This window comes from Perca flavescens, chromosome 6 (assembly GCF_004354835.1).
Source record: "Perca flavescens isolate YP-PL-M2 chromosome 6, PFLA_1.0, whole genome shotgun sequence".
Classification (NCBI taxonomy): domain Eukaryota; kingdom Metazoa; phylum Chordata; class Actinopteri; order Perciformes; family Percidae; genus Perca; species Perca flavescens.
In genome coordinates, this window is record NC_041336.1 from 28,065,808 (window position 1) to 28,078,128 (window position 12,321).

The following is a 12,321-nucleotide window of genomic DNA, read 5'->3' on the forward strand; positions in this document are numbered from 1 at the left end:
CTTTACACAAGTGCACCAGAAAAAGTGTGATACATTACATTACTTTAGGCCTACCTGTATGGAGTCAGTAAGGTTGTCTCTAAATTGGAAGAAAAGGGGCTTAAACAGCACCAACCCTGGGCTAAAAATGTGCAGTGTGAAAAGCACAAGATACGTCTCAGAAAGCGCAAGGTGTTGTCTACTGTCTATAAGATCATTGGGAGGCTCCCTATCATTGCATAATGGACCTCAGTGGAGGAAATCATAATAACAAGTACTGTAGATGTTCTTAATGAAAGATTATGTATGTATGCACTCTTGAAGGTTAAGTCTCCGTGATGAATAATGTGTTTCTACCAACTTTCAGATTCAATCAAATTCAAAATAAAGCTCCATTTTCCTCTGAGGTCAGCAAGAAATAAAAATGCCTTTGTTTGGGATTATGATGTTATTATGTTTCAAGCACAGTTGGTGGCCTTTCATCTAGCCTCTGCCTGCCACGTCTGTCTATGGGTTTCCTTCCACACAGCATTTGGCGTAACTCGCCAGGGCTTCCTGGACTACATGAAAGCCAGGACATTATCATTAGTGTCTATTGTTTACATAAATCAGGCTTGCCCAGGATTAGCACTTGGAATAATGAGCTAGTTTTCTAAACAGGGTATTAAATGAATCTAATCCTGTCTTAGAAGTGGCTCTGAAACATCTTATTTCCGTTATATAAGTTGAAAAATATCATTGTTTGTTGATTGTTGACTGAACAGAAGCTGCTGTAAAGATCAGCTGTCCTCCTGGGAAATGAAACTAAGTTTTAATATAATGCAGAAAGTGAGGGAACACCTGTATCAGATTTAAATCAAATGCTAAAGAGGAGCAAAGACCCAAATGCTGAAAGTGAGGGTTTCTCTGCCACACAGCTGAACATAAAGCCACTGCACCCCGTTTGTAGAGAAAATGTAATAAAATCAAGCTTTTAGTTTTGTGGAAACAGAAAATAGATGATCATGTATCTGATGTAAATTTGTTTGTAAAATAGATATGAAGCAGTATACGTGTATGTGTATATGATTTTTGATTATGGTTTTATTTGTTCAAAGTGAAGCAAAGACAGATCTTGATTTATCAATTGCTCTGGCTGGGGATTGAAGAAAATACTATATTGATTTATGAATAAAACTCAACTGCCTTCAAACACACGTCTTGCTGCATATTTTTCCACACAGAACACACACATTCCAGGTTTCTCTTCACCTCTCAAACTTACCTGCAAGATGACCACCAAGTTTGTTATAAATTAGTCCCTTCATCCACTGAGTCTAAAATCTGACTGGTTTACTGACAGGAGAGTGTCTGTTCTCTCAAGCTCACACACTAATTGCTGCACAAATATACACACACAAGAAACAGAGCACAGAATTTAGTGTTATAGGAAGTACTCTGATCCTTTACTTACAGTTTTGGATTGCTTAAGCACGATTTTCAAAACAGGGCCCGGGTTTTCAAAACACTACACACAATTAGCACAACCACACACCCAATTAGCAAAACACTACAGATCCTTTGTATAATTAAACACTCTTGTAAAAACTATACACTTTTGTTTAAAAACCACACTATGTTACCATATGAAACACACACGTTTCACATTACTATACTCTGTTTGCACGAGTTACACTCTTCTGTGATAAACCTAAAACACTTTTAGCACTTCTAGTTCCCTATGATTAGAGTAGGCTACCATCAACAAAGTACAAATATAATGTAAATTCACCAAACACTACACAAGACCAATGTTGCAGACTGAAGAAACTCATTTATTTCTCAACACGCCCAAAATGTTGACATGGAGATTCATAATACTGTAACAAAATGTCACTTTACGTATTGTACTGTAAGTTTACTGTAAAAAAAACAAACACAACAAAACTAGACATTGTCTCTTCGCCTAGCGGGATCTGGCCAGAGAATTTCATCAACATCGCAGGCAATGTTGTCAAGAAACGTCTTGAATGACGAATCCATCCTTGCATTGCTGCTACCTCCATCTGGTCACAGGCCTCCTCCATGGCTTGGATGAGGGCTACCTCAGCCTGGAGACGGCGATCATATACCTTCCACCGCCATGCCGAGAAAAACTCTTCTATAGGGTTGAGGAATGGAGAGTATGGTGGAAGATATAGGACGGTGAAATGTGGATGTTGCTGAAACCAGTTCTGAACCAGAGCAGAGTGGTGGAAAGACACAGTGTCCCAGACAACAATGTATTGCATATGATCGATTTGATTTGCTGCTGTTATGTTGTGCAGTTGGTCCAAGAATGTAAGTATGAGTGCTGTGTTGTAAGGGCCCATATGGGCATGGCGGTGGAGGACCCCATTCTGTGTAATGGCTGCACAGAGTGTTATATTACCCCCACGTTGCCCTGGGACATCGACTATAGCCCTGTGGCCAATGATGTTTCTTCCCCTCCTTCGTGTTCTCGTCAGGTTGAACCCAGCCTCATCTACGTAAATGAACTCATGCTGGATCTCCTCTCCATCCATTCGTAAAACTCTCTGAAGGACAGTGTCAGGCAAAATTGTGTAGTTCAGTGTAGATGTAGTATACATATTATAGTACAGTAAAAGATTATGAGACAGTATGCAAGATCACACTGCTAAAGTGAATACATACCTCTGCAGCATCATGCCGCAGTCGTTTCACCCTGTCGGAATTGCGCTCGAAAGGCACTCGATAAATTTGCTTCATTTGAATATGTTTTTTTTTTTTTTTTATGCGTGCCAGTGTTGATGTTGAGACCTGATGGATATCGTTGAAACTGGCGTGGTTATTGACAATGTTAGTTTGGAGCTGATTGAGTGTTACAGCATTGTTGGCCAAAACCATGTTTACTATCTCCCTCTCTTGCTGTTCTGTGAACATAGGAGGCCTTCCCCCTTGTCGTTCCTGACCCTCATTCATTTGTAGAATACAATAGTACAGTAATGTCACAGGAAAAGGTAACAGAAGTGCAGATAGTGCATAGAATACAGTACTGTAAGCAGTTACTGAAACCGTGCAGATGTGTTTGATATGATGATATTTTTACAATACCTATTTTCCAGTCGAAATGTTCTTATCACACTCGCCACTGTGTATCGGCTTAGATTTGGCTGTACTCGCAGTCCAGCCTCCCTCAGCGTCAGGCCGTGGTTGACAACGTGGTCAACCAGTGTTGCGCGGATCTCATTTGTCAGATTCGGTCCTCTTTGAGCACCTTCTTGTCTTCCTCTTCCTCTTCCTCTTCCTCTACCTCTACCTCTACCTCCAGCATGGCCTCCATCTCTTCCTCTTCCTCTGTTGATTCGTCCTCTGTTGATTCCTCTTCCTCCCCTTCCTCCTCCTCCTTGTCCTCCTCCTCGTTCTCCTCCTCGTCTTACTCTTTCTCTGACTCTTTCCATTGTGATGAACTCACCTGCTGCTTTTTATAGTGCTTATACACCTGATTGGTGTGTCTACAATTAGACAAACAAGTGTTTGCACACCTGATGACTGTGTTGAACCAATTGGTTGGACGGTGCGGTAATTTGACAGTCAGTGCTTTGGTATTGCAAAGAAGTGACTTCATGATAGATTTTTGTGTGTAATGTATGCTAAGTGTGTTTAGTGTTTTGCAAATCACTGTGTGTAGAGTTTAGCAACAAGTGTGAGGTTGACAATGTGCTTATAGTTGTGCAAATATGGGCTGATGTTTTGCTTCTTGAGTGTAAGGTTTTGCTAATAGTGTACTACTTTTAATTTTAGTGTGTAAGCTATCCAAAAAAACTGTAAGTAAAAGCACTAATACCACCCTGTGAAAATCCACTCCACTACAAGTAGAAGTCCTGCATTCAAAAACTCACTTAAAGTGCTCATATTATGCTCATCTTCAGGTTCATAATTGTATTAAGAGGTTATATCAGAATAGGTTTACATGGTTTCATTTTTCAAAAAACACCATATTTTGGTTGTACTGCACATTGCTGCAGCTCCTGTTTTCACCCTGTGTGTTGAGCTCTCTGTTTTAGCTACAGAGTGAGGCATCTCACTTCTGTTCCATCTTTGTTGGGAGTCGCACATGCTCAGTGGCTAGGTAAGGACTACTAGCCAGTCAGAAACAGAGTATGAGGCTGTGCCATGCTAGCAGCTAGGCGAGCATTATAACGTGTTACAAAGTGACGCACGTTCGTCTCTGAAGTAAAGGCTGGACTACAACAGAGCTGTTTGGAGCGGTTTGTTATCTTTTGGAGATGGTAAGTCCCTTTAAACCTATAACGTGCACAAAGGAGATATATAACACAATAAAGGAAAGGGAAAAAGCCAAAAAGCATAATATGAGCACTTTAAAGTGGCTATATGTAACTTTCAGTTTGTGTTGATTCTAGTGGCTGCTTTGGAAAAAAGCGGTAGTGTTTTTACCACACCTGCTGTCGTAAAGGTCTTTTCTTTACGGTGCTGTATTACCCGCTGTAGATTACCGAGTTAGCGTTACCGGGAAGTCATATAGTTGCGATGAATGTTTTGCTCAGACAGAGAATCATTTATTTACAATAAGAGAATACGTCACAGATGCATCGTTGCACTTCACGTGTTGCATACTGTAACTTGGATGCCTGGATGTATAAAAACTATATAAAAATAGAGTTCTTTTCACTGTTTGTCTCGTTTGCGGTTACAGGTAATTTAAGACCATTGTATGAATAATGACCGACCTTCAGAAACATTAAAAAGTTACTTATACTACTATATCACTTTAAGTAAAAGTATTATCAGCAAAGTGTACAAAACGTAAAAGTATTGACTGTGCAGTAAAATGTTCTCAGCCAGTGTTTTCCTTTTACAGTATATATGATGTTTTTGGATTAATATTACTGCTGCATTAATGTTTATTTTGCATTTTACTGCTGTAGATGCTCAAGGTTGTGCTCATTTTAAATCATTTACATACTGTTGGGTAGATTAATCTACAGCTGTGCGTCATATTCTATAAAATCATTATGTTTGCAGCGTCGCTGTCCTGTGAGAACCAAGTATCTCTAAAAAGTCCACTTTTCATGGGGGCGGAAAAACAGCCGGTTTCAGCTTTGTGACGATGCTTTTTCCAGCTGATCCAAGAGGTTTTTAAAGACTTAGCTTAAGAAGTAGGAGATTTTTTTTCAACACATAAAGGAACACCTAATCAGTTTATCACAAACATTCAAAATCACTAAATTCGGAGACACGTGGTTTTCACTGGACAGGACGGTCATTAAAATGTGTAATCTAAAAAGCAACTGGTAACTAATAGTTGTCAGTATTTGCCTCTGGGATGTGGTGGAGTGGAAGTATAAAGTTGCATGAAATGAAAATACTCAAGTTAAGTACAAGTACCTTAAATTTTGTACAGTATTTCAGTAAATGTACTTAGTTGCATTACACCAAGAGTCACAAGAAGGTGTACCAATTTCTGAAAAAATACTTTTCACGCTTTATATATACTGATGTAAGATAGGTTACAACAGACAGACAAACAAGGTCGGTGTGTGTCTCTAACACATAATGTAGGGACACACACACGCGCACACAAACACAATATACAGCTCGAAGAATGACATCTGAAACACACAATAGTCATGTTTACCGCCTGTCTGTCTGCGAGTGAAGCTCTTATACAAGAGCTCATGTGGCTCATATTTACTCTGCTGCTGTTATAGCACACGAACAAAGAGAGGACAGTTGCAAATTCCCACTATGTCACTGTCACACTGACTGTTTCGGTTAGCTTCAGATAGGTCAGACCACAAAGACACAGTAAAGACCAATAGCTTATGACCAAATTGATACCCAGCTGATCCATGACTATTACAGAGCTTTGGTACACTGAACATTTACATCAGGTAGAGATCATGATGAAAGAGCAGACATAGAACTTACAGTAAGATAAAGAGAAGTGAGGGGAATATGCTGCAATTACACTTGGAGCGTTGTTTGACTCATTATGCCTTTGTGTTAGGGCTGGGCAATATGGAGAAAATCAGATATCACAATATTCTTGACCAAATACCTCGATATCGATATTGCGGCGTTATTCTAGGGTTGACAATTGGTGCTCTAACAAAATATCTTCACACTTAGATTTTAGATAAATAATCATCAGTAATGTGGACATAATGTCTAAGTGGGGAAAAGGCAAATAATAGAACAGTCTGCCAAGTTCAGAAAAGTACATCCCTTTACTGTAATGCAGCCTTTAAAACCAGCTTATGTCATTTACAATAATACGATATCCAAAATCGAAGACTATATCTAGTCTCATGTCATGATATAAATATAATATCGATATATTGCCCAGCCCTACTTTGTGTTTAAATTAAGATATGTCTAATCTATTCTGTTGTTGCATGAAGACAAACTGCACCTGAGGTACACACAGGAACACTGTGACCTTAAAAAAAACCTTAATCGCATGATCACAATACCTTGCTTTTCACTGCACCCATATGGACACAGAGAAAAGTACACTTCTGTCAGACATTTAATTATGCTAACCAAAGAAATACAAATCATGGTTATATTTTTGATGGATCTGTTTATTTCTTCATTTTAAATACAACTGATTGCCATCATCCACGGTCTCTTCTGGTCCAGTAACAAATGAAAAGTAACACACACACATTCACACATGGAGCCATGTGTCATATATACTGGGACATACCTTCAACATGTTAAAAAACAGGTAGATGACATGAACTAAATCATATCAGTGGTAAAGAATTCATAACAGCTTTTAAAACACATTACTAATTACTATTTACCATTCACCCTAAACCCAGCCATAGTGTTAGAAAGTGCTAGAAGCCACGAGTCCCTGTTTGTAGAACATCCAATACAATGGATACGGATCCAGGAGCAGCCTTTTTAATTTGATTGAGACATTTACAGCATGAAAGTTTTTTTTTTTTTTTTTTTTTATTTACACACAAAAATTCTAACATTAGGGAAAACATTTGTCTGTTGAAATAAGCAAAACAAACTATAGCAGCTTTCAGTTATCTATGGGCAAAGACATACAAATGTTCTCCACATGAGGTTTGTGTCTCGTGAAATTAAGTCAGAAAAAAAAAACAAAAAAGACAGGTTCAGCTCCTTGTTTGCCTTTCAGTTCTTAAAATCAGGGACTACATGACGAACCTTAAAAGTGCAACGGAAATATTTAAGGTAGACATACATATAACCATTTATTCCAGAACAAACTATGTATTGCTTTTACCTGACTCTGTATTAGACATTTTCGGTCACCAGATGAATTTAAATTAAGATGAATAATGGATTATTTTGGATCCCTCCTTGTTGGCATTTGGAGACCTAAAATGTACACATACATACATCCTTACATAACACAACATTCATACATATATTTAGATGATAGTAAGAGTCCTGCAAACCAACAACTGGCGCTTAAAACTGTACAAACTAACATTTAATGGAATGACATGGAAACAACATTAAGTGCATTTAAAGTGAGAAAATCATTTACAGCATCTCTATGGTGCTATTATATGTGATCAACGAACATTTGGCACTAACTGTTTTCAGCATGGCTACACTGCTCTGTTCTTCCTAACAACACAACAGCAATGGTTTGATTGGCCGGAACTGGCTGGTTCAGTTGGTGAAGAGTTAAGTCTGTAATTTTGGCCTGACTAAAAACACAAAATAATGCGAACCCTTCTCAGAAATACATTAAATGGTGATGACTTTAAAAAAAAAAAAAAAAAAAGGGTCACCACATTAAAATGGTAAAATGGTCATTTGGCTGGTGTGTTTACGATGGTTGCCTGACAACGTTATTGTGGTAATAAATGTTTGTATACATAGGACGCCCGACGCCGTGTGACCCATAATGTGAAATTGAATCTCGAACTGTGTGCAGATTAAACAGACAGTGGTCAAAGAAAGAACGTATAGTTACACCAGCAGTCTAAATGTCCAGTGTGGACATTTAGAGGTGGCAGTGATTTATAAACGGCGTCATTATGGCTTAGAAACAGAGGGGAGTCTGGCACCAATTCGTCCATGGGATAAAAAACAAAAAAAACTTAGTGGATGGTTTAACTGTCTTTACTCTGTTCTGAACAAGCCAGTTCACATGTGAGCTACTGTCCCAAGCAGGACCATTAGTAAGGACGAGTCCTGCTGTTAGAGACAGTTTGTAAAGGTAAAAAAGTATAAGTAGTTACAGACTGGTTATTGCTGGCTTATTGGACAAAGTCAGCTAGATGACTCTGGACACAGATGAGACCATCCGGTTTTCTTTCAGTAAGCGCACACGCACACGCACACGCACCTTGTGCATTCAACCTTTATAGCAGTTCTATTGCACACATCACTTTACTCATAGTAACATGCATTTAACTGACCTATAATGTTTTATTGGTTCTACGTAATGATGGGCGGGGACAAAGCTCAGAGCTGATTTGTGAAATGAGGATACCATGTGAATCAGAGGGAGAGCCCACTTCATTACAACTTATCTTAAAAGATAGTCTGAAACTAAAACAAAACACTATCATGAAATGTTGGCATGACTACACACATACACTTCAGCTACAAGTAATGCGGAACGGTTGTCATGCACTTTAAATGTGCCTTACTGTTAACTTCTTCACATAATATTTGAAGAAACTATATTCATTCTAAAAAAAAAAAAATTTTACTCAACTGTGTCCAAACCTTTGGATTAGAAAGGTCTTGATGCATGGTACACTTCATTAATAGAACACAGAATAACTCTGGTGTTGTCACTGACGGAACGCTCAACACTGCAGACGTCTATCTGTACAGAGCTACACAGTCTTTGGTCACTAAAATATAGCTAAGAATTAACATTTCCTTTTAAGTACCATAGTTCAGTGTCAAAAGAATCTTAAAAAAGCTGCTAACGGCTAACTTTATGTGCATTTGTGTGAATGAATAAGTATTATCAGTGTTCATTTTATATGATTTTCCTAAAATTGGTAAATCTGACAGTTTGGCTCCTGGCGCCACCTTTGAGTCTGCTTTGGTCCATGTTTTGGTATTAATGAAGGTTGTAGTTGCGTTATTTAAGTACGGTTCTATTGTTTGCACATTTAAATGGTGGGCTCTAGATGTTTGTTTTTTTTTTAAATTGCGGGCAAAATTATAAATATTCCTGTTCTCTATGTAGTGGCAACCTACCACTTGTGTCTAAAGGAGATACAGATGTGTATGAGGGCTTTGTCTTTGTCTCTGTCAGTGGAAACGTCCCATGGCCTCAGCAGCCTTCACTCTCACTACAGGATCTGGATCTTGGAGCAGCATCACTAAACCTGAGGATGAAAACACAAACACAGTCAATACCAGAAGACAAACAGAATTATTTTTCATTTAAATAAAGAAAAAAGGTTGTGCAGTGAATCACCTTTAGTGATGGTGCCCATGTTGAGGTGGGAGAAATGCTCCTCTGGAAGATTCCCCAGCAGAAACCCTACACACACACACACACACACACACACACACACACACACACACACACACACACACACACACACACACACACACACACACACACACACACACACACACACACACACACACACACACACACACACACACACACACACACACACACACACACACACACACACACACACACACACACACACACACACACACACACACACACACAGTGAGACAAACACATTCTAGAGGTTTTAGACACTAATGTTCACGGCGTGGAGCAAGGTTAGAGAGTGTTGCAGTCATACCTATAAACATGGCGGCTCCTGCTCTCACTTCAGCCCAGTGGCTCTTGAAGAACTGGATGACTGAGATGTGATAGAAGTTCAGCATGCCTGGAAAGTCCTGAATCTATGAACCACAAAACACACACTTATCAAACCTAACCCTCTTTTATGTAGTTCAACAATATCATGTATTCTGACTTTGCAAAGAATCTGTGTGGTTGACCCTAAAATACACTTTGTGTTGAAACCAGAAGATCTACTAACTAGTTTTGATTCTTTTGTCCAGATTTCCATAGCATTGTTTCTCAATTGTTTAGGAAAATGGTAACAGAAAATCTGCACCTAAATCAAACACACTTCACAAAGAACCATCTGAATATGTGTCATACTTTAGAAGAAGTTGCAGAATGCCCCTTATTCAGCCATGCTTATGCTCGACTGTGTGCGACTCACCAGGTACTTGGTGAGGTCATTGATGAACTCTCCGTAGTGCAAGCTCTTGTCATCGAGGAGGTGGTTCTGAAACATGGCTGTGATCTGCTCCGATCCCACCACAGGAGCACACACTCGCATTGAATACTTGCACGCCTGGACAGATGAAAGAAAATAAAAGGAAGAAGTTGTAGGTTTAAGATGTATTTATTTAAGAAATAATATGTCTTTTTTTTAAGTTTGTGTGTGTGTGGATGCTCATTTGCTACTGTACCTTGACCACCTGTGGGTTTGGGTCAACCAGGTGTAACAGCAGACTGACCAGAACATTGTGGATCTGGTCTTTGAACACTGGCTCTCCTGAGCCAAACTTGGAAAGGTTCCCCATCAGATGGATGGAAGCACAACGGATCTCATCATTCTCCTGGATCAGCACAGAGCCAAAAGATGCGGTTATGGCGCTTACCCACTGCTAGTACCAGCTCTACTCTACTCGGCTCGACCACGGTGCCCCGTCCTCCATTTTCCATTGCAGATTTAAGTACCGCCTCATGCCTCTGACCAATCAGTAGTCTGCAGGTTTTCACGTCACCGTTTGGTATCGCCTCAGCTCGCTTGGAACCTCGACGGAGGTGATAAAAAAAAAAGTACCTGTTGGCAGGTACCGGGGACATTTTTTTTTGTAATGGAGTCGAGGCGAGCCGAGCAGGCACCATGTAATGGAAAAACGCCATTAGTGTTAGATGTGTCTGTATGTGTTTAAAAAACAACTCCATCTTCTCACAAGGCTGAACAGAGCTACAGAACACTAACAGACATCAGCTCGGAATAATTTAAAGACACTAAATCACTGTAGGTTGCATTCAGGGTCAACGCTGAAATCGCTTAATAAATTTGGATATTTATGATTATTCTTAGAGTTTTCATACAATATATCATCATACAGTATATACGACATGCTGAAAGATCTAAGGGAAACTTACACTTTCCAAGAATGGTTTAATCTTCATGAAGATATAGACCACTAATAAGTGGACGTTCTTCTTGTCCAGATAAAGGAGAACTTTGGAAAGACCTGACATGGCTTCAAGGGCAATCTGCTTACCTGCAAAAAGACCAGAGGCCAGAAATGAACAATAGCATTTTCTACTAACAACCAATACGGGATGAGAGGCTTAAAATGTTGTTAGATAAAGATGAGTGATGTGGTGAAAGAAAAGAAAAACCTAAACCACTAGACTTTAAGCTTTAGGAATCACTGCGATCAATCATGAAAGCCAGACTACAGATTACAGTAACTTTACTTTTTTCAGCGTAATGGAAAAATGACTCCGCTGTCAATTTACCTGGATCGTCTTTCTCCTCCATGCCTGAACTCATGGCTGCCAGCAGCTCCTTGGCATATTTATTAACCTGGTGGAAGACGAAAGGGAAAGTTAGAAAGAGGAAGAGATGGAAAAGTTTGTACCAAGGATTCCACAAAAATGGCATCGGTCAGTGACAGCTAGTTTCCATTTGGTATCTGTGCGTGTGTGTGTGTGTGTGTGTGTGTGTGTGTGTGTTCGTGTGTGTGTTCGTGTGTGTGTTCGTTGTACCTTTTCAGGTGATCCCACGGCTATATTGCCCAGCCCTCGCACAGCCAACATGCGGACAGTGCAACAGGGATCTGATATCCTCTCCATCATGTTGTTCATTAGCACATCTATCAACATCAGCTCCGTCACCACATGATGGTTTAAGAGCTGGAGTTTAAGAGTAAATGAGAGAGAAACAAAATACATCAGATTATTTATGTTCTCTGTGTATCTGCTGGTCAATAAAAGCTGAGCTGATATTCTTTCACCATCTGATTATTGTTTGGTTTTTATACACAATGTAACTTAAAAAAAAATGATAAAAAAAGCCTAGATAGATAATTGTGTATCACCTCAGAAAAGAAAGCAGTGACGGTGATTCTCTGGCATTCGTAGATGTTGTTCAAGGACGGACACAGACACTCCACAATGGCGGGCAACCTGGGACCAGCATGCTTAGCCATGGCCCTTTAGACAGGAAAAACATTTACACAATCTACAATTTAACTGGACAGTACCAGCATTTATCTGGTGTAAGTTTCTGATAGCGATCTCAAACTGAACCCACCCAG

The 12,321-nt window shown here is 39.5% G+C and overlaps 1 protein-coding gene across 2 annotated transcripts in view; it reads right to left on the reverse strand.

The window, feature by feature from the left end:
• Window positions 1-6,545: 6,545 nt before the first annotated feature.
• mroh1 (maestro heat-like repeat family member 1) overlaps window positions 6,546-12,321 on the reverse strand; it is a 29,756-nt gene continuing 23,980 nt past the window's right edge. For both annotated transcript variants that reach the window (XM_028580290.1, XM_028580289.1), the window contains 9 exons: window positions 12,103-12,217; window positions 11,771-11,917; window positions 11,522-11,588; window positions 11,159-11,280; window positions 10,450-10,599; window positions 10,197-10,331; window positions 9,765-9,867; window positions 9,419-9,484; window positions 6,546-9,326 (listed from right to left, as the gene is read on the reverse strand). In XM_028580290.1, coding sequence (XP_028436091.1) covers window positions 9,250-9,326; window positions 9,419-9,484; window positions 9,765-9,867; window positions 10,197-10,331; window positions 10,450-10,599; window positions 11,159-11,280; window positions 11,522-11,588; window positions 11,771-11,917; window positions 12,103-12,217 — 982 coding nt within the window. In that variant the 3' untranslated portion in view covers window positions 6,546-9,249. The remainder of the gene's footprint in view (window positions 9,327-9,418; window positions 9,485-9,764; window positions 9,868-10,196; window positions 10,332-10,449; window positions 10,600-11,158; window positions 11,281-11,521; window positions 11,589-11,770; window positions 11,918-12,102; window positions 12,218-12,321) is intronic.